Source organism: Apteryx rowi, unplaced genomic scaffold, assembly GCF_003343035.1.
Source record: "Apteryx rowi isolate R43461 unplaced genomic scaffold, aptRow1 scaffold_647, whole genome shotgun sequence".
NCBI classification, from domain to species: Eukaryota; Metazoa; Chordata; class Aves; order Apterygiformes; family Apterygidae; genus Apteryx; species Apteryx rowi.
Window position 1 is genome coordinate 320,304 of NW_020450924.1, and position 26,341 is coordinate 346,644.

Below are 26,341 nucleotides of genomic sequence, written 5' to 3' on the forward strand. Positions count from 1 at the left end.
GAGAGGGCGCGGCCTCGCCCCCCTCCCCCCCAAGGGCCCTCCCGGCCCCGGGGCCCTACCCTCTACGGCACCGCGGGCGCCCCCCGCGCCGCCGCCATCTTGAGCGCCGCCTCAGCTGACCGCGCCGGCGGGCGGGCGCGCGGACGGGCGCCCGGCCATTGGCTCGGCCGGGGCAGCATGTAAATAAACCGCCATCTTTCTTTGGGGCGCCTGACGCCGCCTCAGCATCTCGGGGCAGCTCAGGCCCCGCCCTCCCTCTGAGCCACGCCCCGCCCAGCCTAGCGGCGCGGCCTGTGCCCGCCTCTTACCACCCGCTAGCTCCGCGCGTGCCTCGGGAGGTTCTGATTGGCTCTCGCCTGGAGCCCCGCCCCCTCGGCGCCCACTGGCTCCGCCCCGATAGCCCGGGCCTACCTGCCGGCCGCGGGGCGCCGAGCAGTTGTGGTCGAAACGCCGCAGCACGGCGGTGTGAAACGAGTGGCTAAACCGTGTCTTGATGCCAGTTGCATCCTCTTTCAAAGAGGGTGTGATAGATACATACACATACGCACACCCACTTAGATAGAATATCTGTATGTGTGTGTGTTTATATATATACCCCTTTGAGGGAGGATGTAAATACTATCAAAATATAATTAATAAAGGTTAATTTAATTACCTATTTATGTGTATAATATACAGTATTTTATACATGCATGCACATACATACACACACACACACACACACATACTACATATAAGTTTGTATAGATTTTCCAGGAAATCATGATTCTCCATGCAGTCCTTACTGATCCACCCCGTTCCTGTTTGTTTATTTTCAACATCGCAGAGGACGTTTGGAGCAGGTTTGGGGCCCAGTGTCCGCAGGGACAGAAGCAGGAAGCCTGCACCGTTCACCCATGCTGGGGTGCAGACGGGGTCGGCGGGGCAGGTGGGGTGCGGAGGGGCGGCGGGGCAGGCCAGGCCGGGTGCCGAGGGGCGGCAGGCCTTAGCAGGGGTACGAGTGAGGACCACGCAGCGCCGGGGTGGCCCGGGCGGCAGGGACCTGACTGGCAGCACCCGGCTTTCACTGCTGATGGACCGCGGGGGCCCCTGTCATTTCTCTGCCTCCTTTTGCCACTGGGGGGTAAACGGCGCGAGGAGGACCGTGACTCAGCTGCTTGGCAGGGTGGTGCCCAGCTGGTGTTTGGCAGAGATAAGGCCCCCCCCCACATCCTCCCTTTATTCTGGGCTTTTTGTTTGTTTTGTTCCTCAGGCGCGAAACAAAAACGTCTCTCTCCTGGGACTATTGCAGCGGAGGCGAGTGTAAGGCAGAGAAACGATGACGGAGAATGACAGGTGTGCCAAAGTAAGTGAATGAATGAGTCCCAGGGCTTCTAGACAGAAAATACGGGGAGGCAGCGATGTACATATGTGTATTAAAAAGACAAAACTGCTAGGAGTTTCTCAACTCACCTATAAACAATACAAGGTCCTGCAGGGACTTTATCCTTAACTCCTATAGCATCTTGAATAATTTTCCTCTATACCGTCAACTCAAAATCAGCCAAGAAATGGCATTAGGCAGTTGTGCCTCAATTTATTTCAGCCATGCTGGAAGAGTTTTAAGTGTTGAAACAATATAGTTGTCATTGCACATATTTAACTCTGATACCTGATGCACTTAATGACTGTACTTATTGTGGTGCATGACTGTGCAAACAATTTCTCAGCCCTCACTCTTGAGCTTGGGTATTATTTCATGTCTTGCCTCTTGTGTAGGCAAGGAAGGACTGCTGATGGGAGGACAAGACCTCTGTGGTGAGGGAGTTTGTTTAGCCTGTGGTCTTCCATGCCCTGTTATCCATTCTCTAATTGCTTTATCTAATTTAAAGTATCTCCTTAGTCAGACTTCTTACTTGAGAAGCTATTCCCTCACCTAAGATACCTTAGATGGTTGATGCTTTTCTTTTGTTACAAATTTCTAAACCTACCTGCTGGAGTCACTCTGCAAGAGTAAATGTACATTATTAGCATTACTAGTATTGCTGTAGTTTTGAAGGGATTTTTTTCATTGATTTCTTCTTCCTATATTTGTGTTCATAGGAATTGGAGGTTTATTAATGTCTGTAGCACTGTAAAGGTTGCTGGATGTAAAAAGCAAGGAGGGAAGATAAATTGCTGATGGTGTTTTCAGCAGAAGTTATAACTAGTATATTGAAATTAGAAAATAGAATATAGTAGAGACTTTTTCATCTGTAATTTCCATGGTCATTAAGCAAGCTGGCAATCAATAATTTACGTTTTCTCCTTTTTATGAAGCATGGTTTCAAAAAAAAAAAAAAGCTAACATTTCTCATATCTTCCAATCATCTGAATTAAAAAATGTACGAAATACTCATAGCAAGTTACACTTGAATGAAAGTGATTTTACTGTGAGCAGAAATCCATGAGTTTTCATGATAATGTAATGTTTCTAAAAGTCAAACTATTAAATCGTATGTTTTGTGCAGATCTTCTAGTGAAAAATACCTTGTACTTTGGAACACTGGAAAGATAAAGCGCCTTTTATCTAAAATCGTGTCTGCTGTGCATTGGCTTGGAAAATTACAAATGCAAATTGCTAATAATGCTCAGCGTTTTATAGCAAATTCTGCCTAAGTGAGTATACCCATGGAGTGATTACATGCTGCAACATAGTACTTTGGCATTTACATTATCACATCATTTTATGAAATTGAATTCTCAAAACATCCCTATCACTTGTTTCTAAGCTCTCTATTTTATTTGTCTATATTAATCATCTTGTCTATTAGTTTCAGTACTGACCCTTGAAACAGTCAGAGAATTACTTGGAACAAGTAAATGTAGCTCTGATATTTGGGTGAAGTTTTCAATTACAGTTCTCTGTAAATAGAATAAAAGTAGATCTACTGAGAAGTCTTCTGTCTTAAAAAATGATGGCTTTTAAAGTTACTTAAAGGTGTATCAGAGTCTACCTCTGATAAATATAAGGAAGGAATATTACTCCTGACTAAATATAAGGAAGTGGGGTGAACCAAAGGCAGACAATATAAATGATCTACATTAAATATCAACCCATCATGGGCACTGTAAGTGTACCCAGATCAACCTCCACCTGACCCTATGGGGCCCTCAGCCAACCTACTGTTCCTGTCTGCATAAGATCGAAGTTTCCGTGCCAAAGCATTTCTTGGGGCACAGCAGAGAAGCAGCCTGGGGCTGCTGTCCAGTGATCATTAATACTGGACCTGCACGTTACCAGATCACCCACCAGTACAAATTTGTTTGGGATCTGATGTGAGCACACAGTCACATTTCTGTCAAATTAGCTGCATTACAGAGTTTATGCTGGCTTTATGCTCTTACGCCAGAGGACAGACACTACCTTACCCAGTATAATGTCTGCTAATATCAAGTTAATTGATCAAAATTTGTTAACAAATTTGAGTTGGCAGAGTAAGTTTATACATGGTCTGTGCTCTGCATCGTGCTGCCACAAAGTTTTTGATCTGCTATGTGAAGCGTTATGACCAGGTTTATTGTCATTAGACTGTAGTAGCAGTCACTGGGTCTTCTGAGATGTGTCAGTTAGCTGTCACTGTCTTGAAGCATGTGAGTCACCTCACCTACTTGGTTGATCTCATTTATCTGAGCAGCTTCAGTGCTTGAAGTACTTACTCTAAACTTAGCTGGTGGTGCCAGTCACCTTAAGTTTGTGATATCTGTTTATAGAGCCACCTGAGGCATGCTGTCACATTAATTAATCATGCATATCAGTCACATATATTACAGACAGCAGCCAGTCATCTTAGTCGTGTGAGTCTTTAGTCAGGTACTGCCCATCACAGTCAACAGCCCTATCAGTTAGTCATCACATTGCTATCAGTCATTTTGGTTACGTCAGCCATCTCACCTGTTACCTGAACGGATGGAATTTGGACTAAAAATATAAGAAGTACTTTAGATTGCAGATTTTTTTTGATCCTTTTTTACATGTAAAAATAAAATAGAGCTGTAAGAGGTAACCAAAGCAGTTGTTAAAGCTAGTTTAACCAAGCTGTAAACTACCCCAGCATGTTTTCACTGTTCCCTGTAGGTGGAGCAATACATTGGTGAAATTAAAGGTGGACTGAGACCAGCCATGAAAATCACTGTCATAGGGATGGTGCATTCCAACCCCAAGAGGTAGGTGAAGGGGTTTTTGTGGGGTTCAGTCACTTCATACACTGTAGCATACCTGCCTTTTAAATTCAAAAGATTTCTTGAGGGTCTGTGCTCTTTCAGGAGGAAGAAAGTCATACAGATTCATAATTTATGGCTCTGTTTCATTTTCCTTCTTTTAGAGTGAGATTAAAGATCAAGAATGAATTCACTGTTTAGGCTCTCTGACTACTGTTGCAGCATTTTCTACTCCTTGCCTTTATCTCGTGAAAACTGTAGGGAGTATATGAATGGCATTGCTCTTTCAGAAGCAGATGTAATTCAGAACCTGTGTCTATGTTGTCTACTGGATGCTAGAGTCAACACCATTTAATTTTGCACAACAAAAATACCTGGTTTTGGCACAGCAGGTGTAGGCCCGTTGCTGTGTTTAGTCCAAATGACAGCAACTGTGCTATCATTACATTTTTTGCCTTTTCTGCTATCAACTCCTGTGCTTCCACCGAGGAAGAGTTTTCCTCTCTTACTACATTTTTCCATAGCTTCCTTTATGACACAAACTGGAATTGGCTCACCCACAAATATTTGCTCGGTTTTGGTCGCAAGAGAGGAAAGCAAAATCAGAAGCCAGTAGCATCCCACTGGAAACTGGAGGAGAAACAAAGAACAGGCGGTTTCCATCCCTTTCTGCAGCTTCTAAACCTGTGCACAATCCTTGCAGGAGTCCTGTATTTTGATCTGAGAAGAAATGAGCAGGGGTCTCTAGTTTTTCTATGCATTTGCCATGTATCTTCTGTTCTTTTACATTTCTGAAAGTCCCAGTCACCAAACTGTTTTTTCAGCTTTGCAGTGACTCTGCTCTGTGATCCAGTGGATGCAAACAAAGATGTTGGGCTGTTACTTACAGTTAACTTCAGTGACAAATCCATCACCCGAAATGCACGAATTGGTGGGAAATGGGGAAGAGAAGAGAAAAATATTCCCTACTTCCCATTTACGGCAGGTGACACATTTAAGGTAATTTGGGGAATACTATGATTAGGGTGGGAGAAAGGCTGAAAGGCTGCATATATCACAACAAATCTCTAACTATTGAAATTGCCACATTAACAACCCTGGCATACTAGTCCAGTATGGCACTGAGAGCAACATTCATGCTTCATCAACAGCCCTGATGGGAGAGAATAATTTCTTTCTCTGGTTTTACTGAGAGAATTCACTGTAAGGAATTTTACAGTATTATCTCAGTAGAAGGTAAGTTGTTAATTAGAGGCATTAGAGAAGAACCTGTAGACCTTGTGCTTCGGTATCCTGATCACATGGGGTTCTAAGTCCATGCTAGCAAAATCACCTCTGCTGCTGGTCTCTGATACCCTCCTTTGTTGTTCTTCCATTGCAGATGGAGCTCTTATGTGAACACCAGCAAATACGGGTCTTGGTTGATGGACAGCAGTTCTGTGACTTCACTCACCGCATTCAGGCCCTGAACTTGGTGAAAGCTTTACAGATCACAGGGGACATCAAGCTTACCAAAGTAGCCTGATAAAAAAGACCACCTCAGTATCATCAGGGGACAAAGACAAATGTACTTTCTCCTGCCTGAGAAATGTTTTTTCTTTCTCTCCTGGTTGATTCTGGAGAATGTCTGTGTCTGTTTCACTTGCTGATATGTTTGAAACATACACTTTTTTCTCACATACACTGAGCAACTGCAGGGATATGGCTGGTCCAGGTAAATCAGATGGCCTTTGCTGAGATATTTTCTTGGCCTTCCAACCTTAGGACTATGATGCTATGCAATATCTCCTATTCTTATGACACCCCCCCCCCCGCCCAAGCTCCCCAGCCATGCCAGCTGCTGGAGCTCAGACCTCTCAGAGATAGCATGGCTGTTACTCCTGTGCCTAGAACTGAGCAGTATACAGGTGGTGGTATTGAGAGAAGAGAGGTTGGAGATCTCCTTATAAGTGAGTAAGGGAGTCTGGTGGGCCCCCCACAAGGTTTGCATTACTAGGAGAGAATTGTTCTTCCTGGAAACTCTGATCAGTTAGCACAAAGCCATCTGTGCTTTCCAGTAGAGAGCAATAAATGCTTTACCATCATCCCTGTCTCTTGCAGGTAGAGTTTTCATGAATTGAAAGGTTTCAACAGCTGTGGATTTCACAGTCTTCTCTGGATCAGCCCTGTGCAATGGTATCTGTAGCTGAAACTGCATTGCTTGTTCTTGTATCTGATTAAAACTGCATCTCTGCTGGCAAACTTCTGTATTAACTTTGTTAAATATTTCAATGCATGTGAGTGTTATGCTGGTATTTTGTTGCTGTAGATTTACAAAAGATTCTCAAATATGTGGCTATTATAATACATTTATATATCATAACTGCTGTCTTTGGCTCTGTTATAATTGGTTGGTTATAAAACAGGAAAAAGGGGAAAATCTCTACATAAAGAGACTTTTTTTCAGTACAGAACTCAGAGGACAACAAATCTGCAAAGAAATCATTCTGTGAGTAGGGGGTTATCAAATTGCTCTGTGATTTCAGGGAAGATACATAGCATACTGGTTTCAGAGGGCCTCTTCTAGAGAGGCTGCAGAGGTTMGCTGTCAGATACAGGTACTCAGATAACAGGAATTTTATTAAAAAGTGGGCAGTCTGGTAGGGTGTTTTAATCATCTCACTAAATTCCATTCTATTCTCTGGCACTGTGGGAGATGTCTGAGTTCCCATACTAATCTAAGTTTAGGGTATATGAAACCATTATTTTCACATATCCCAGACTATCCTCTGAGAAAAGTAATCTCAAAAGAGCATAGGAGATTCAAATGCACTGAACTTTTATAACATTTAATAATAATAATATAATATCAGAGTCAAGTTTACTAGAAAAACAATGGAAAGTTTAATGGTTTAAAATAGAAAAAGCAATAGGCAGAACTGCTATTAGAGCTCTCAGTCCCCATGGTGCACCACATGAATGGGTTTACGGTGATAATCAGAAGGAAAAGTCTTGCTTTCATGGCTGAGTGATTTGTTCCAATATATTCAGCACCAGCCATTGTCTGGAATAACTACCACTGGTCTCATTTGATTTAGCAGCACTCAGGGTCATGTAGTGCTATGAGCCATTACCAGTACAAGAAAAAACTAGATATCAGAGTGGAGGACTCTTTGATCTTTTCTAGCATGACAGAGAACCAAATACTAGAGCAGATGGATGGACAGACAGACCTGTAGTTTGTTTCACAATAGTGATTATCTTGGCAACTAAACTGGCTTAGCACAAGATTCTTTCATGGTACATCGAGAAAGGCAGCCTCAGAAACCAGAACCTTTCATAGCTCTGACCCAGTTCACACACCTCGATTCAGTCAGCCTGGACTAATTAAGTTTATGAGCCCCTTTATAAAGGGGAAACGAACAAGACATTTCTGCTTTAGGTTAAAGCACAATATGGATCTGCCAGATGTAAACTGAATACTTGTACAAAAGGATATTTTCTTCCATCTTGGAATATTCTATCTCATTGTTTCCCTGTAAAGCCTCATTTGTCTATATCAACCTGTTGTTCCTTGTCTCTTGGTTGGATGGTAAATTCTTGGTGGTGAATTTTTATGCTGGATTTACAACTTCTGTGCTGTGGTAATACAAATATCAAAAAATATCTAAGGGAAAAACAACACTCCCAGACAAAGAGAGCAGGAAACCTGGTCACAAATGTGACTTGCCATCTGGCATGGAGTCCACCTTATTCATGTCAGTGGTTTGATTGCCTCAATCCATCGTGCTCGCTCTGCTTTGGAGCTGGCCTGGATATAATAATGGATGTCATTTTTGGTGATGATTTTGAAAAGGTTGCCTTGCACATTCCCCTTCACTCCTGCAGAGAAAAAATGTGACAGATCATGAAAATGCACAGAGGACTGCTTTTCAGCAGATAAGAAGCTTCATAGGGAGGAATTTTAATGTAAGAAAGAAAGGGATTAGATCTATCTGTTTCATTATGGATAAGACATCTAAAACCCCTGTGTCTTTGATTCCCCTTCTGCATTATAAAGACATAGTATAGACACCTCTCCCAGAGACTGGATGAACTACTGTGTGTTATGCACCATATGTAGAGCACATGCTGTTTAGATAGGGAATCTTACTGGAGCCGTACAACAGAGAGATGAACTCCTTACCAGTTCCTGCAGTAGATTAGACTTGCTGCTGCCCATCTTCAGGCTCCTTTAGCAGGGAGCTGTATTGCTTATTGCTGTGTCATCTCTCTCACCCTCCACCCCCACTCCTCTATCTTTTTCAGGCTGTGTCTTTTGTGGGGAGATTTATTGCTTAGGAAGGGGAAAAGGAAACCAATTCTTAAAGACATTTCTTCAGAAAGACACTCCTTATTCAAGATCCACACATTGTGCTTACTGTAATAAAATTGATTACTTTAACAGCAAAAACACTTACTTGTGGGGCTGAGGTTCCAGACAAGTGTTAAGCCAAGCACATACACTAGCAGAACTGTTTTTTGTACTGTTGTTTTTAAGTCTCTCCTATGTTTTAAGTCTCTGCTACGATTGTAGCAGTTCAAAAACAAAAAAATAATGGCATAAGTAGAAAGAACAGACAAAAAGGGATGGCATCAGGGGATGCCTCTGGGCTTTGGGTTCAACAACATCCAAACCTAAGACATTTCCTCTTTGACTGTAATATTAATCAGTGTCTTGAGACAGTCTCAGAGGTCATCTGACTGAGAAAGGCCCATTAAAAGGGGAACACTCAAGATTTGCAGAAATAACTCTAAAAATTCCCATCTGGTATGGGACTGCCCAACAATATGGGGCTTTTCAATGACCTGCCTCCTCCCTTGATCGACATGTGAAAGGAAAGGCCAGCCCACTCGTGCACACACACAATCCCACCCCCAAAAACTGTACTGCTAGAGTGTAAATTTGTATGCAGGAAAGTCTGGAGGCTCATGCTTACCCGTTGGGACTCCATTGTCCTCCAGAGCTGAGACAAGACAGCCACGAAGAGAAAATCCACCTACTGGCCTGTTTTCTTCCTGCAAATAAAATGGAAATGAGGCTCACCTGGAAAAATCAGAATTATTTTCCAGGGTAGACCAATTATTTTTATGAAAGTGGAGAGGTAATGACAATCTTTCTGGATCTAAAACATCCAGGTCACAGGAGAAGTCAGTTAGGGCATGCAATTAAATTCATTATTATTTTCCCTCAGTCTCAGAGATTTCTTTGATGGGGCTGGGAATGGTGGAGATCAATTAAAAGCACAAAGATAGTATAAAAATTATATACTTAAAACCTCTGTACTGTTTTATCAATAGCGTATTTAAAAAAAGACACTTCTGCCAGTTTTTAGCTTGCCTTTTTTCACTGAGTCTGCATGGGAAAAATCTGACCATTTTCACTAGCAGGTTAGCTTGCTTGTCTGATCTCCAGGCTCTGCAGTTTGAGTTTACAGCATTACAAGGGAGAGTTGCAATGCAAAAAGCCCCACAAAGAAACCAGCAAGAAAAAATGAACCAGCTCTGCAAGCTCTTTTCACTGTTCTGCTGTTTGTGTTTTCTTGAAAAGTCACATAAAGCATTCCTATACATGTTCCACTTAGCAACCTGGTGGGATTCGTGGTACCCCACGCATGGGGCCTGATGGCTCCACATGCCCTTCTGGCTTGCTATCATTGATGGTTGTATCCAGGAAGATAAATTCTAATATTCCTTGAGCAAGTTTAGAACTGAGTACTAGAAATTCCTATAAACACTTTGGGATCAAGGAAGACCTATTCAGCACTGGAATAAGAAAGTAGAAAATCCCAGTAGCAGTACAGCCCCCAAGAGGTGAGACGACAGCCCCAAAAGACCACAGGCCAGGAAGAATCCCTGCAGGAGTGTGGTCCCCAGCTGCATGGACACAGCAAGAGTAATCCCAAAGAGATCACTGCCCCACACCTATGGGAAAAGAGTCTCAGTGGGGAAAAGACAGGCTAGAAGACACAAGGAGAGAAAAATCATACAGGAGCAACCTCCCAGGGTAAGGCCAGAGAGGTCCTGTTCCCCAGGAATGGGCAGAGGAACCCAGAAGGAGATTTAGGTGAGAGAAACATTTACAGCATAATTGCGTATTATTATTATTATTCTGTAAGAGGGTTTTTGAGGATGCCAGCTCCCCACTCACATACCTTTGTGGGGTCATAGTAATGCAAGAAAGCAGGATCAGCTCTCAAAACAAATCTCCTCACCTTCCAGTTTTTTCTCTTGTGCCCCTGTAACATAGAGGAATTAAAGTTACCACCAGTAAATACCTCCTGCTGCAATGGCCATTTTCCTGCAGGCTGTAGGGGAAGCCTAAATAGGTACTAAAATTAGAGGATTTGGAGCCACTGGGAAAAATCTTTTCTGACATCTTTACAGCTCCCAGGATTTTCTGCTTAACATCCTTTATCATACATTGACGATTTTTCACTCCCTCCCTTTCTTGTGCTGAGCACCAAGAAAGGAGAGTGAAAGGAACAAGCGAATATATACGTGATCCCTCCTCCTAACTTCAGATTAAATACAAGGCTTGGATTAAAAAGATATGCTCTGCATGCTCCAAGGGCATTAAGGGGTGATGGGTGCTTTCACATCTCTTTACTCTTTCCCTGGCAGCTGCTAATGTGCAGTGCACACGGCAAGTCTGTGTCAGGGCCCTGAAAGCATCCCCCCGCAGAGGTCTGGCCGCCAGGCTGGGGCCAAGGGAGAGCTTGAGCAACACTAAAAATGCAGCTCATGGTTCAAAGCTCCAGAAGAAAAATGCAGGGGTGCAATGAAGTGGGGTTGCCTGCTGCGGGGGGCTGGGTTTGGCTTTGTAATGCTGCAACTGATGCTCATTTTAGAAATGAATTGTTGCAGACTGTGGGTGGGATCCTGCAAACAATTACTCACTAGCAGGTAATTACACTCAAAGACAACAGGACTCCCCCCCACCAGAGCATCTATGTGTGTATGAGCGACTGTCCACCGGTTAATGTCCACTTCATGCCAAAGTGAATCCATTCAGCTTTGAAATTCAGCTGTGGCGTGACTGAACATCATAGCTGCTTACATTACCCCGATGGGTTAGGATAGAGCAGAAAAACAGTGCATCTGCCTGGAGGTAAATGTAACAACTCTGATGGGATTTTGAGTTTGAATGGGACTCTTGTTTTTGAAATTATTTTGTATCTTTCAGTATACACTCAATATATATGGTATATCCCATTAATAATGGTGCAGCAGCAAGCTCCATAGCTCACTTTATGACTAGATACTCTTCAGTACATTATATCTGATAGCAATGTTGACCAGAAAGTTATCTCTGTTGGCCATAATTTTCCAGCAATACTCTTATAATCCACATTTATTCTCCATTCAGCCATAACAGCTGTCATATTTCTTGTTTCACAAGGAAAGTTCAAAGGCTGTATTTACCTGTTTCACTAAATAGCCTTGCTTCACAATTGTGCCACTTAATTCACTGATGTTAATCTGCAGGTCTTCCTTGGAACTGATCTTTTTCTTATAGCTCTCAGCCTGCAAATGGGGAAAAGATAGGTGCACTTTAAAAAAAATCTAAACACACTTCTAAGTACAAAGTTCTACTGTATTTTATCTTCCATGGAGCTGTTTTCAGCTCATTTTTTTCCTGAATGAATGCTACTCTGTAACCCGGCTGCCCAGGTCAGCAGTTCTGAGATTTACAAGCAATGAATTACAGCCGTAAAACCTACACATGCACTGTGGCCTTGACTTGTAGCAGAACTACAGCATGGTTCCCATTAAATGCAGACACAGCAGTGCTGAGGGCTGCACCCTTTTTCATACTTGATTACCTAATCTGTAGATCCCTCCATATCCATGTGGCTATTTGTCTCCAGCAAAAGTACAAGCCTTATTACTGTTAAAAGCCCAAAGCTTCTCCTTTCATGTTTTTTTTCACCACCTGCATGCTTTGCCTTTTGGTGCATGCTGTGTGTGTCCCCTTTACCACTGCCCAAAATCAAGTGTGTGACACAGGGCAGAGGAGATGCCTCCATTGGCAGCCGCATCACTTACAAACATGTACAGTGCGGTGGAGTCATCGAGGAACTGCTCTGACAGGTCGCTGTAGCGTGTGGCCTCAATGCTGCGGGCTCCCACGGGCTTGATGAAGTTCTCCTCCATCAGCATGGATGCCAAGGTGACAGCCTCGAACCGTGACACAGCAAAGCTGTTGGAGATCAGCCAGTCCACCAGTGCAGAACCTGCAGGGAGAAGGCAGCTCAGACCAAGATAATGTGCTCTTCCATGGCGACACAGATGGTCTCCTACCACACAGGCCTTCTTTTACTGAAACTTTTTGGCACCATAGAATAGACTGTCAATGATGTACAAGTTTGGCCAAAAGTGTGGGGGCCCTATGTATGCTTGCATATATCCATAGGGCAAGAGAGAACGGCGTTGGAGGGCTTGGCTGCTCTAGTACTTTTCACTGTGCCACAATCAATCCCACCATGAAGACAGTGCAATAGTTCCCTTTTCACTGCCACATGGCATGTTGGACACGAGGAAGCTCTTGTCTGCAATACATGTACCTGTAAAGGTCTCTTTGTATCTGTTGCCTTGCTCCATGTTGGGGGTCAGCTTCATTCCAGTGCTGCTATCATGCATTTTGTCCACTATGTGGCTGTAAAAGAGTATGGAGGACAGTGTTACCGGAAGGGAAAGACAGGCAGAGACTGTCATGTACTTCTGTCAGTGCCTGGGATGTCCTAATGATTACTGATATAAAGCCAGGAGACAGCCTCGGTACTCTCCTGAAGTTCCTCCTAAGTACAGTATAGGAAAACTTTATTCTCCCAGTGCAGAGCGCTAAACAAGATGCCTCACTAAGCACGTCTCATTTTAAAGCGCTTCACCTGAGCTATAGTCAGCTTCCATTTATCTTGTCAACACAACTTAAATTCACATCATTTTTCTTAGTCAGTTCTCAGTTTCCTCTTGTTTAGCATCATGTGCCCTAAAAATGCTTGCCTGGATTTTGGCTATCAGCTTTGAAAGCTCACCAGCACAGCATTAACAAAGTCATTTATGAGCTTGTCCCTGATGTTACACCCTCCGAGATGATGTATCGCCCCAATGGAAACACTTCTGCAGCAGGACTAGGACGGCCTCAGGCCAGCCATGAGGAGCCTGCGCAGATCCACATACCCAGAACAAAATGATGGTCAGGAAAAAGCACATTCCCACACCTGGGCAAAACCCAGGACTGAGCAGCCCTTCTGGCCGTGAGGGAGGGATCTGGGCAGAGAGGAGCTTCCCTTGACCCTCCCCATCCCCCAGGTTGGGCGCTTTGCAGACTACAGCAATAGCAGAAGGAGAAGGCATTTACACTTACTGGAGACTAATATTCGCTAGCAGTTTGAACGAGTTCTTCATTCTGTGAAGCTCTTGTACCTGCACTGGGTGGCCAGCATGAATAGCTCCAGTAATGTCCAAAGCCCAGGAGTCTCGCTCCTCTCTGGAGCAACACTCAAGGAAATAGTCTGTGTTGGTTTTTGTCTTCAGTTTAATAAGTAGCTGTGGAGAGAGAAATGCAAAGCAGTTACAACATTTAGCTAATATCCTCCACTCACATTTCACTTCTTTTAGCCCCAGTCAAGTGAGATGAGTGAGGGGAGGGTATGCCATCCCACCTGGGCAGTACCAAGCAGTTCTTGGCCTGAAGGATGCTGGGCACAACGCTGCTTTTTTTTGCTTTTTTTTTTTTTTTCCTAATCCTTGCTTTTTTAGTTCCAAGCACAGTTTGCATGCATGGAGCCAGGGGTACTCAAGAGAACAGACTACCCAGACACTGGATTATGTAGGAGTCTGCTACTGACAATGGAGTTTTTCACATCCAGATCTTCTCTATTTTCTCAACAGCTGAAAACTCTCACTAGGCTCATTCTGCTAAGAGAAGTCCTGAAATAAATAGTCAGCAATTTGCAGAGTCATTTCCCTGCTGGCCCCGTTCAGGGGAAGTTTGCATTGCTGCTACCAGCCGCTGACCAGAGCAGCACGGGAGGCACTTTCCTCTGCAGAGCCCTCGTGCTGAAAAAATTTCCACGGCAGCGAAGTCCCACCGGAGAGGGAAAAGGGCGCCTGACCTGGCTGCTAGCCCGGGAGCATGCAGTGGATATGGCCAGGGCTTAGGGGCAACCACCAGGGAAGACAAGGTAGTAACCTCTCCCCCGCTCTCTTCCCATCCTCCTCGGGGTTTGCTGAGCTCTTCATGCCCTCCCTCCACATGCTGCTGGGCTGATGCATTTCTGTTTATTCTTCCCTCTGCCTGCGTGTTTTGCTAATGGCCGTGGCCCCGATTTGCAAAGACACAATTAGAGGATTCATGGCTAGGCCTGGTTACATTGCTAATGCAGCTCACTTGTAGCTAGGCCCAGCTCGGGAAAAACATACCCCAGTGATATGGTCACAGAAGTCAAAGGAGGCAGAAGAGGAAAAGGGAAATGAGAGAGTGGGTGTCACTGAGAAGGGATGTCTTTCTCCAGTCATACCGGTCTGTTCTCATATTCCAGGCATGGACAAGTAATAGTGCAGCCATCCAAAAGGATCCTGCCCTTTGGAGAAGGCTCCTTCTTGCCTCCTTCAAGTTTGTAATACAGCAGTTTATCCTGAAGCAGAACGAACCATCTCACCTTCCAGTTATGAACAATATGTCCCTAGAGGGGAAGAAATCCACACAAGCATTAGAGAAACGACTGTATTTTCTTTTTCATGAAAATGCCACAGACTAATAGGAAACTGGATGAAAAAGATCATAAGGAGTCACTGTGGTCCCCTGCTCTCTGAAATACACATTTCAGTAAGAAAATAACAAAGTTACATCAGTATAAAATCATGCAGCAAGAACAGAAAGACACTGTGCTCTTTCTCCAGCAGGACATGATCTTTGCTGGCAAGAAGCTTTTGTTGCAAAAGCTCAGGTGAACGATCTTAAAAAGCTGTCGTTCGGGTGTGCACCTCCCAGGGGGCAGCACCAGGCAGGAACAAGGCAAACCTTGAAATCTGTGAGAGCGTCAGCATGCTCAGCTGCTCCTGCAGACAAACTTCTTGTCTCTGTGGACCCTGGATGGCGTTTGATGTCTTCACATTAGCTTCATTCTCTGTCATTTTGGTGTGGCTGTAGGTGCCAAGTGGTCTTGAGAGTGCTTTGTTGCGTGGCTTGGCTTTTTCTTGCCTCCTCTCATACTGCTAATTAGGGGTTTATTTCTATCAATCAAACCTGCCTCCAATCTCCTGGAATAAAAAAATTCCCTGGGCTACTGTTTTCTGTCTGTAGTGGAGATACTCTCTTTAATGGCAAAAGACTAAAGGAAAGCTGTGAACAGTCAAATGCCCCCTGGCTTATACCAGAATACAAACAAAAACTCTTTTTCCCCCTCTGTAAATAACGACAGCCTCCAGCTGTTTTTAGCCCAGTTGTATGGGAGAACATGCTGAGCGAGGGCTGGCACCGACAGGCCCAGTCCTGTCCTACACTGCCAGGTCCAGCATTGTGGTGCAGTGGAGCTGACTTACATTTCTACAGATGACGGAGTATTACAGTCAGCAAGTGGAGTGCTTGGCACAGGCAGCTTTGACACTTGGAAGAGGGTGGGGACAGCTAGAAGAAAGGAATGTGCAAGGTCCAGTTGTGGCAGGAATCAAAGCTTATTAATTCTCTGTGAGTAAAGGGGAAAAATAGCAATTTCCAAGAAAAGCTGGGGTCATTAGATTCTATTAAATCCAGGTCACTTTAAATCTAATGTCTTCTAGTCTATACTAAATACAATTTATCTAGCCTGGTCTTATTCTCTTCTTCCCTTCACCTTCCTCACTGTCTGTGAATGCCATTGGCCATTTTTCCTCTGAATACACTCTTTGTTATGTCTCTTTTCTTCCCTTTTGGGAGTTTTCTTCTGTTTCAGGAGGTGGCATCTTATATTTTATCTTTTCCTGTCTCTTGTACAATTTACTTCATACTTACAATACATTCAGTTATTTATAACATTTTTAGATGTTCTCCTTGCTTCTGCTGTCTTCTGCTTAACAAATCTCTGTGTCCTTTTATCTGATTGCACCCCATCCTCATCATTTTCTCTGGATGCCTTGTTTCCTTCTCCTTCAGTTTCCTTTCTCCATCTTCTTTTCTGTCTCTTTCCTATTAAAGTGTATTTCTTGGTGATGTTGTACAGCCTCCTGGCAGTTATAGTGCAGCGTGTGGATGCCCTGTTCCTTTGATGGACGCGGTGCCTTGACTTCCCTTAATGAATTCGGTAGTTGTGCAACAGCCACAAAGTCCTGCTGCCTTTCCTCCTGGCACTGGCAGCCTGGCCAGAGAGGCACCCCAGAGGAGAGCCCGAGCTGGGGCTGCTTTGCTCGCCGCAGGAAGAGAATGTAGTAACCAGCTCTGGCCACGGCCGTTCTCAGCGCAGAGCCCAGCTCCATGTGGCCCTCGGCCGCCTGCGAATGGCCGCCTGGGAGCCCTGCCAGGAGAGCTCCTGATGAGGATTGCCTTCATGCTAGCACCAGAAACATTGCCACGTACTGTTGAAAAGCATTTCCCAAGGCGTGGTAAAGCTCTGAACAAACCTTCCAATAACAGTTTCTGAGTGCAATTAAAGACCGTGATGTTAGTCATTGATATTAAAAGACAGAGTCTTGGTACTAAAAGCAGTTTATGCCCCCAATTAAGCTGCCCTCTTGAGTCCCAGCTATGACCTGGTCCTATAGGGATACATGGCGGGAAAGGCTGAAATCTGTGATGCTGTCTTGCAGTTGTTTTCTCCATGTTTTGGCTGAAAATTTCTTACAGACGAGTGTGAGGGGTATGGAAGAAAGAAGTCATTGCAAACACATTTCTATGTTTAGTATTGCTCCAATCCTCTACAAAAGGGGTGCTCTGTTCCCCATCCCCTCATATGAACTGAGAAACCCTGCTCAACTGACCCCGCTAAAGACGGCACAAAGTATCTTAAGAGACCATCAGAACATCTTCCCTCCCTCCATCCTCCCATGGCCTCTTCCACCGGTGACACATAGCCTTTTGCCAGGTATTTTTTATGTGCTCTTTGCAGAGGTGTGGCCTAGGGTGTGCACATATTGCCTTTCTGATAACTAACTAATTCTGATAGCTAATTCACTTTTCTCCGGGTAAACATGGGAACAGGGAAATCAGAGTGCAGTTGGTCAGCACCTGACACTCCTGCAGCTCAGCCCTGTGTCCCCCAGGCACAGCTCAGAGCCTTGCAACCTCCAGGATCTTCTTACCAAAGGGCAGGCTCAACACGCCACCTTGCCCAAGCCCTAGCTCCATCAGCTCCCCAGCTCGCACATGGCAGCTGCTTCTGTACRTGAGCAGAATTGCAGGAATGAAACAACGCAACGTGGCTTTTCTTGCTTCAAGAGCACTTACCCTTTTGACGAGGAAGCCCTCCTTCAGCACCCCACCTGCTTCCTGCATCATGGCCAGGCTGGATGGGAGCCGAGTGCCTGCCGAGAAGTGCCCAAGCCCTTGCAGCCTGTCCCTCTGCACACGAGCAGTTTAAGAAAGCTCATTTTTCTCCACTACCCTCCTCCTCAACTGTGACGTACTCTGCCTTCCCTGATTTTTTTCTACCTTTCATCCTACTTATGAGACATTAGTTAAACATTGAACTGGCTCTGATACAGCACCTGCCCTCAGGGAAGTAAAACAAGGGAAGTTTAGAAAGAATTTCAAAAGAATTACACAGAATTTAGTATAGTAAAAAAGCACCGCCAGGTGAGTAAGCCGATATAAGAAGCAGCCACATGGTGACAAATCAGATCAGACACATATATTGCATGGGAGGGGGGAAGCAGAATTATAAAACTGCATCCGTCAAAACTTCAGACAGTTCAACCATACAGCATAAAATTTCTCCTGTAATAAGCAGCCCTTACGGGGCACCACAGAACAGAGCACTGTGAGGGTAGAGTACAATGATTAAAAGGAGAAATCTACAAGCCTTAAAATATATTTTCTTTTGCTAGAAATTTATTTTACCTAAGAAGCCCCAAAGCACCCCAAACCCCACTCTACTCTCAGTGGCCCCTGGAGATACAAGTCAAGATTCTCAAATATGCCTACTTAAACTTAGGAACCTAAATCCACATGAAAGCAACTGTTAATGCTTTTAGAAAAAGTTCGATCCATGAACAGCCTCTAGTGATTTCTTGAAACTACTGAGAACCTCTGAAACATAGAGTGCCTTTTTTGTGCCTGCATATGAGCTTAGAAGCCTAATTTCAGTCATTCATTTCTGGAAACCTCAACCGTAATAAATCCATTTGGTCAGGTCTTCCTGAAATAAGCCAGTAATAGCCAACAGCATTTCAGTCTGAGTTGCTGTTCAGCAGTAATAGCCTTGCCTGTACTGTTGGCATTTCCTGACTTGTATCAAAAGCAAGGTGATGTTTGTGGCTAAAGCTAAAGACTGTGGTAAGAAACACGATGTAGAGGATAACAGATAAACAAGAGCTCTTGTTGCTATGCAAAGAGTCCAGAGTCCTTCAGTGAGACAAGCTGACACAAGCATCTCCTCAGTCTTTGTACACTGGATCAAATTACAAACGGTCACACTTTCATGCGCTGGGGAAAAGGAACAAACAAACTTATCTTTATATTATTTTTCTGACTTTTAATGGGTAGGGAGGAAGAGAAAGGCACTGAAGAAGGTATTCAAACACCACAACATACTGGAGACTAGGCAGAGAAAAATCCTGCACAGATTGTGAGAAATACAGCGGGTGACCGAACACTGTTTGTACTTTGAAGTTAGAAAAGCCAATTGCTGTATAAAGGGAAAGCATGTTAGCTGAGATTTCCAAAGCAGCCAACCCATGCTGAAGCTAAGCATGTAGCTCCTACTGAACTCCCTTGGCCACTTTGGAAAAGGCAGGTAGCCACATGACAACAACCTGCATAAATCACATCATGTATGTTTGTTCTTCAGTCCATCTAAATTGAGTACAGTAAGTTTAACAGAGCATCTACATAAGTCATTTAATATTTTGTTGCTGTAGGTATGTGAGTATTTTCGAAGATATCAAGGGAAATTTTTGTAACAAAAAAAGATTTATATGACTGTGGCCTTAAAATGAAGAACTAAACTGAGCGTATTTTTTTAATTAAAAGAATAATCTCTGTGTATATACATAAAAGTACGTATAAATAAAAGTATGCACTCAGAAGCAGCATCTTGGGGAAAAAACGATGTAGTCAGTAGAAAAAGAAAATAAAGTAATTTCAGCTCACTAAGTGTTCTGTACATCAGAATTGAACTCATCCCTCTGCCTACCAGCACTGCCCCACCAATGTTAAACTTCAGGGAAGAGCTAACAATATTTGAAATATTCACAAGAGCAGGTACACAAGGATATTAGCAATGCTGCATCAAGAAAAAATACAATGACTCTAAGTACACAAAATGTGATTACTGTGCTTGTTTCCCAGACAGGAACTCTTTATATAACCAGCTCCAAGAATACAGTGCTCCACCATATGGTATTTGAGGTTTGACTTCACATTGTTCAACTTGCTACTGCAGGCAATTCATAACAAGGTGGGTAACATAACTTCATGCTAGTGAAGACAGGCAGAAGCTTGCAGGGGCTCTCGCTCAGACAGTGATCTCAGAATTGCACAATAACCAGTCCTTGCTGAAGACCTGAGTGAGCTCTTTTTTTCCAGGATGCAGACCACCCACAATTTTACAGATGTGCCTTGGCAAAATTACCGCTAGCACTGAAGAATTTCATTGTCAAACTGCTGGTGAGTGGTGAAGCAAAAGTTGCCTAAGATGTTTGTTAAAGAAATAGCCCAGGAATACGATTGCTTTTGTATTGATTACTTCTTATAATCTAGAACCTTCACTTATTTCTTCGGTGCTTTGTATAGGTATAGCATGCCCGCATGCGTGCACACACACACACACACACATACAAATCCCCTCTCCTTTCTCCTTCTGCAGAGGTTATTCAGGGCTAACAAACTGCCCATATGTTTTCTGGTCCCCGGGATCAAGTACACGCAGATCTCACTCAGAGGGTGTGGGAAAAGGGTCATTGCAAAGCGACTGGGCAGATCTGGGCTGTCAGGCTAGTGTGTGTGCTGGGAAGGTGAGTTCTGGCATTGAGGTGTCTCCATTGAAAAGTGATGTACTTCCAAACACACAAATCTAGGGAGTTCTAGAAAATGCTAGGAAGTCTTCTGTGGGACGTGAGAAATCACTGAAAGGAGGACTGTATGCTTCCTCAGATTCATTTTAAAGTGGTGTTTTCCACACATCGGTAAGGCATTTTAACAAAAATACCACAACTGAGTGCTTAACTTCTTTTTTGCCTTCCATTCAAAGTGACCCCAAAATACTTTGTATGAAGAATACAGAATTTACATCAGGATGGCCAGCAATAGCTGGCTATAGACTTCAGGACCACAGAATATTATTCAGGATTAAAGAGAAGGCAGGCAATAGCCTGTGCTGGGCGAGCACTGCACTATTTCAGCTAGCTGACTTGACAGACACTACTGGTACCTTCCAGTTTAGTCCTTCAGGAAGCCAAGAGCAGTTGATTAAAAGAACCGGTCCAAAAAACAACTCTGATTGCATGCTCTATAATACCCATCTCTACAATCATGCAAGCAGCATCACATGGGGGATTATGTATATCCAGCTTTTTCAGACTAGATGCTTAAAACGTTAGGACTTTGCCCTCCAGCGTAGGACACCATTAAATATTTAGTTCCTTTAGTGCACTGGGAATGAAATAAGATGAAAAGAAACCACATCAAAATAAAAATGATGAAACATTTCTAGACGAAAGTGAAAGATAGTAAGGGTTCAAGATGCTCTATGATGTAAAAGCATTTTTAAGATTAACTGTAGAAAAGTGGCAGTGTTGGAAAATAGTTGTTTGTCTGTCTAGACTCTAGAACAAAAAATCTGTCAGAAATTAAAAATCCAAATTGCAGATTCTGCTACAGAGAAAAACATGCTAGTTCCACTGCCTCTAAAAAATGAGTGCCAGAATCAGAGAGAATACAGCAGGGAATTTTCACTCCATTAAAAAATCAACTCAAAAAAGCAGGGTGCACACACTCTTTCCTTAGCAGTCACTCTTAGCACTAACAAAAAACAGAATCCTGGACTGTGTGTTTGATCTGATCCAGTATCTCTGTTTTTCTGTATGAATCCTTAACAGATGTTATAAGTAAAACTGTTTTCAAGCTGCCAGTCCTATGAAATTAATACGGGATATGAAAGTCAAGCTGGGATCCTTACGATTAATGCATCAAGCTAAGTTCTGTCCACAGTTATACCTGTAATTTTCCCTTTAGTTGACTACATGAGTGTAAGTGGAGCTTTTAGCCTTGCAACTACAATTTAGCAAACAGCAAAGTTGCTAATGAACAGCAGGAATACACTAGCTCACATTACTGGCTCTACAAAGATGTTCACAGAACCAACTGCCCCCTGCCCCATCCCTTATTTTAAGCATGTGGTAAACATTGGTCCAAGCATACAAAATAGATCTATTGAGACAGAAGGCATCATCTAAACAAAAATTCTAAAGCTCCTTAAGCAACACTATGTAAGGCATTGACCTGACAGCCAGTGCAGCACAGCCAGGGCCCAGCACAGGTTTCACAGTTTCGGCACTAACTTAGACATTCCTAGGTAAGAAGCCTTGAAGCAGCCATCTCAGAGCTCCTTCCTTCTAGCTTCCTCCTTCTAGATGAGCAATACCCAGTGGTTTCTTCTTCTTCACTCAAGCTTCTCGGTTAAAATTTGCTCCGGCAACAGAAGGAGAGCCTGATTTTCATCTGCCAGGGTGTTAAGTGATTGAAATGCATTTCTCCTAAGCTGCTTTGTTACTGGCCTCGCCACCTCAGTCATTTTTTCCCAGGCACTCAAAATTGACACAGAACTGTCAATAGAAGAGTTAGAAGAGTTCCTGTAGTTACTGTACAAGCTTAGCAAACTTTTGCCTAAGTTACTGACAGAAATGATGCTCACCTATTAACCCACTGATAGAGCTCTTAGAGATGACACCAACCATATCCCCCTGACTATATCCTTTACTTAAAGAGCAAGAGTCGCTCATTTTCAATGCCTTGCTTTACTGCATTATTTTGGCATACAGGTCATGGGGAGACTTTTTCATTTTTAAGCCCTTTTTTCTTTTGTCAGAGTACCACATACATGTTTAATGAAAGTCAATTCATTATTTTGGTGAATGGGCAAACGTGGAAGATAACTGTTCAAGAGAGTTGGTAAAGGGAAAACAAACTATCAGAAGTGAACATTTGATAGAGATAAAACTTCAAATCATGGCAAGGCTGTTGCACATAACTTCTAAGAAGATATACTTTCTCAAGTTACTAAAAAAAAAAAAAGATTGTTTGCATACTTTGTAATGACACAGATAGATATTTTCCAGCATTCCACAAAGATTGGAAGTTACTTAACTTTGACTCTCTGAAAAATAAAAGGTGGGTGCATGTGAACCTCTCTGATAATCAAGCATGGATTGCAATGTACATACCCTGTGTGAATACGTTTGGTGTATTCTCTTCCACGCCATATAGCAATGACACTGTACTATTGTGGTATTTAGAATTCCCAGCTAAGGTTCAAAGCCCTGTTGTTCATGCACAGGTGTGTAGAGCTAATGAACAAGGACATTTTTTCTCTAGCAACACAAAAATCCTAAGAGGGGGTGGGGGGGAAGATGTGTAATAGGGGATGTGTCAATGAAGATTTAAATAAGCTGTTAGCAATTTGGAAAGGTTACTTAAACAAAAACAACTCTCCTCCAATTCCCACAGACAACACGACTTTTTCCTTCCAACACGGAAAGGACATCTTGTTTCTCTTCTTCAGAGGAAATAAACTCGGTGGTATCTAGTATGAATAGCCCACTCTAATGTAAACTAGATCTAGGATAAGCAGAGTTGAAGATCCTCAAACAGCAGTGAGCTCTCAGAAAACAGCAACATCTATTTTGAAGTATTATTAAGTTAGTTAGGGCTTCTGCTACATTTATCTATAAGAGCAAAGTGCACCTATATGCAATTTTTCATTTGTCAATTGTATTTATTGAAATGGCAACAACCTGTGTTGAGTTTTCAAGTTCTCAGGCCCTCAATGCAGATACAATACAAAGGAAACAGCCTTTTAAACAAGTCTGCATTTACAGACCTACATCATTCCACTCATTCTTGCCTTGATTTAAAACAAAACAAAAAAAACCCTTTCCATCTTAAAGGCGAATCACCCACTAATCATACTCTGCCAAGTTTTATATTCGTACTACTCTATGTGACAAGAATGAAAAAAAAGCTTGAAGTTACATAGCCTAGAAATTTATTGAATATTTGCTTGAATACATTCTGTATGGAACTGTTCAGCTTGCCTGGTTTTGGTGGACCCAGGAAAGCTCACTGACAGATGCACTGAGCTGTAATCATCAATTTGGAATTGTTACATATGAAAGTGTTAAGTACGGCTCTGTGGCCCCTCTCTGGCCTTGAGATTTGAGTCTTGAATGCAGCTAGGCACTTTCCTTTTGAAGGATTCAATTTGCATAAGTTGCTGCATAAGAGCAAATGTTATTTAGGAGAGAATTTCATATATTGTTCTTTTTTAAAATAGTAAAATACTTGAAGTATTTGCTTTTGAAGTTTTCAATACTGGAAGCATTTGGTCCAGGGTGTTTGCAATGGTGTGTTTAATTTTTTCATATGTCTCTTCTAAGTATTCCAGAATATTTAGTCTTCAGTTTTGGCTTCCATTTCCTCAGCATCATCATCCCCATCCACTTCAGCATTTTCCCTCTCCAGTCTTTCCAACTGCCTTGCAAGCTCAGTCTCATCTGTGTCAGTAACCACCTTCGGCTGAAAAAAACCCCAGAACATATGGTAAAGTCATTAAGAAACATTTTGTTTATTTTTAGGTTGAGAAAAAGAAAAAAAAAAGTTTGTTGCTCTGATCCTACATAAAGAGCAAGAAATTAAATACATTAAGTTATACAAAAAAAMCAGGAAAATTAGAAGGTTTGGCCATTTGTTTAGTTAAGGAGAAGTTCAGGTTTAATATCTTTAGTTTCATAATATGTTTCACTAAAGTGTCTTTAGCACTATTGATCTTGCTCTATTCTAAAACTATTGGGGTGGGGAACAAACAAAAACACGTTTTAGTATGCAATGTGTTCTTACTTCCATCTGCACATTAAAGACGCCTCTCTTCTCCTCAATTTTTTCTTTAATGACAGCCATGGCTTGATTCAGAACAGACAGCCCTTCGGTTCTCTCCAGTGTTGTAGTAGTCATCACATAACGAGGAGGAGCTATCAGGTTGATCTAGCACGTTGTAGGGAGAAAAAAAAAAAAAAGCACAAAAAAGCAAACTCAGTAACAAAAAGCAAAAAGAAAAAACTATCACAAAGAGCAAAGGGAGCAACATTGTTCTGAATGTATAACCCAGAAAGAAACATTTTGCCATTACAAAAGCCCTTTCTAGAAACATAAACAGACTGAATAACAGACAAGAAAGTACACAGCCCATCAGATTTACTACATTGAAAAGAGTTAGTTTTAATCTAGTAAGTTTATTTAGAAAAATATGTTAAAGTGGAGAAAATATTCACCTTGCAGATCAGTAAAGCAGCCCATCACATAATTTTGCAAAGATTTACGACTGTGACAACAGTACATGTTTTTCTGAGACAACTGGATAAGTAAACTTTTTCCAATTGAACAGAAAAAATACAGCTTCTTGAACCTGGGAAGCCAAAGCTGAGTCATAGCAACAACTGTCATCACATAGTTGAAATGAAGTGTTACACCCCTGGTTTTTCTATATAGCATGTAACATGTGAGCAACTTCCTGGCTTCAGCTACTTGACTGTAGCAGTTACAATTGCAAGCTACTATTAACTCAGGGCATCAGAAAACTTCACTTTTGGTTTCACTATCAAGATGGACACTTACTTTAATGGGCATGTTCTCCGTGGAACAGTTCAAGCCTGCTCTCAAAGCTTCTTTCACTGCATCTATGCCTTCATAACCATAACAGGCAACCTCAATGTCTAAGACAGATAAATACAAATAATAAAACTCACAAATTTAAAGTTATCAAAGGCTGTATAAACTTCAAAGATTTTTTTTAGTTAAGCTTTAATAAAGCTTTTTAGCAACAAATGTTCATCTACAAAAACAAAAACAGCTTCAGTACCTTCCAGAACTACAGAAGTATTTCAATTTCCTAATTTGTAAGCTGAGGGGAAAAAAAGTCTTCATAAATTCTCTAGATGTATAACATTTTACAGAGTGCTTTGGAAATCCAAGATATGAAATTATACACCCATATGCACTCCTTCCCCACCCCCCAATAAATTCAACAGGAATAAAGTCGTATTTTACATGGAGAGAAGATCAAGATATAAAAGCAATAAGCAGCAGAGAAAATGAAAGATCTATTCAGAAAAATGAAATTTGGGAAAATGCACAACCACAAATTCAAGGAATTCTATCAACCCTTATATCAGAGGCATCACCTTAGGAGCATTTTTTTTTGCGCGGGAGAGGGACAAAGGAGAAGTTTTATTAATATATAGTTAAAATAATTATCTATATTTTTTGTAGGTTTTTGAAAGTAAGGGCACAGACTCATGCTGCTGGTCATATCTGTTATTTCCTGATTAGTCACAAGGAAGATTTGTTTGACTATGTAGCAATGGTGCAAAGGTTTAACATACACATAAAAATTAGTCTCACTTCCAGGTGACTCACAGTAACCTTCTAATTCTCAGCTATCGCAAGTAAATTCATAGAAAAGTAAGAATCTTATCAGCCTCACGATGAGGCTATAAGCCCATAGAAAGTTTCTTTATCTCCTCTAAAGATTAATTAAAACCAACTTAGCCAATTTGAATAAAATAGGCAAGATATACTAAATAAGAGAATAGCCCTTCAAGTAACTTTATTTTCAAAACTAATCACAGAATCACAGAATCGCTGAGGTTGGAAGGGACCTCTGGAGATCATCTAGTCCAGCCCCCCTGCTCAAGCAGGGTCACCTAGAGCACATTGCACAGGATTGCATCCAGG

The 26,341-nt window shown here is 42.5% G+C and overlaps 4 protein-coding genes and 1 long non-coding RNA gene across 9 annotated transcripts in view; 2 read left to right on the top strand and 3 right to left on the bottom strand.

The window, feature by feature from the left end:
- Positions 1–121, bottom strand: part of ZFYVE26 (zinc finger FYVE-type containing 26) — a 58,774-nt gene extending 58,653 nt beyond the window's left edge. The window contains exon 1 of the mRNA XM_026084548.1: positions 60–121. The gene's annotated coding sequence lies outside the window, so the exon portion shown is untranslated. The remainder of the gene's footprint in view (positions 1–59) is intronic.
- Positions 122–755: 634 nt separating this feature from the next.
- Positions 756–6,541, top strand: LOC112975005 (galectin-related protein A-like). 5 transcript variants are annotated; one of them, XM_026084580.1, is made up of 6 exons: positions 839–928; positions 1,253–1,345; positions 4,097–4,185; positions 5,004–5,178; positions 5,561–5,746; positions 6,280–6,541. In XM_026084580.1, exons 2-5 carry the CDS (start codon positions 1,319–1,321, stop codon positions 5,702–5,704), a joined length of 435 nt encoding a protein of 144 aa, XP_025940365.1. In that variant the 5' UTR covers positions 839–928; positions 1,253–1,318; the 3' UTR covers positions 5,705–5,746; positions 6,280–6,541. The 5 variants fall into 5 exon arrangements, with proteins under 5 accessions (XP_025940364.1, XP_025940363.1, XP_025940365.1 ...); XM_026084579.1 differs by having other exon boundaries at positions 756–842; positions 5,561–6,541; XM_026084578.1 differs by having other exon boundaries at positions 819–904; positions 5,561–6,541.
- Positions 6,542–6,642: 101 nt separating this feature from the next.
- PLEK2 (pleckstrin 2) lies at positions 6,643–13,901 on the bottom strand. The gene is made up of 8 exons (XM_026084582.1): positions 13,866–13,901; positions 13,568–13,749; positions 12,765–12,856; positions 12,247–12,434; positions 11,623–11,724; positions 10,353–10,436; positions 9,138–9,216; positions 6,643–8,040 (listed from the first exon to the last, which is right to left on the bottom strand). Exons 2-8 carry the CDS (start codon positions 13,606–13,608, stop codon positions 7,913–7,915), a joined length of 714 nt encoding a protein of 237 aa, XP_025940367.1. The 5' UTR covers positions 13,609–13,749; positions 13,866–13,901; the 3' UTR covers positions 6,643–7,912.
- A 318-nt stretch (positions 13,902–14,219) lies between these two features.
- On the top strand, positions 14,220–21,628 carry LOC112975007. The gene is made up of 3 exons (XR_003256463.1): positions 14,220–14,387; positions 19,685–19,793; positions 19,922–21,628. It is a non-coding gene; the product is annotated as an uncharacterized LOC112975007 (long non-coding RNA).
- A 1,946-nt stretch (positions 21,629–23,574) lies between these two features.
- Positions 23,575–26,341, bottom strand: part of EIF2S1 (eukaryotic translation initiation factor 2 subunit alpha) — an 8,831-nt gene continuing 6,064 nt past the window's right edge. The window contains exons 5-7 of the mRNA XM_026084597.1: positions 25,223–25,348; positions 24,449–24,592; positions 23,575–24,127 (exon numbers count right to left, since the gene is read on the bottom strand). Coding sequence (XP_025940382.1) covers positions 24,002–24,127; positions 24,449–24,592; positions 25,223–25,348 — 396 coding nt within the window. The 3' untranslated portion in view covers positions 23,575–24,001. The remainder of the gene's footprint in view (positions 24,128–24,448; positions 24,593–25,222; positions 25,349–26,341) is intronic.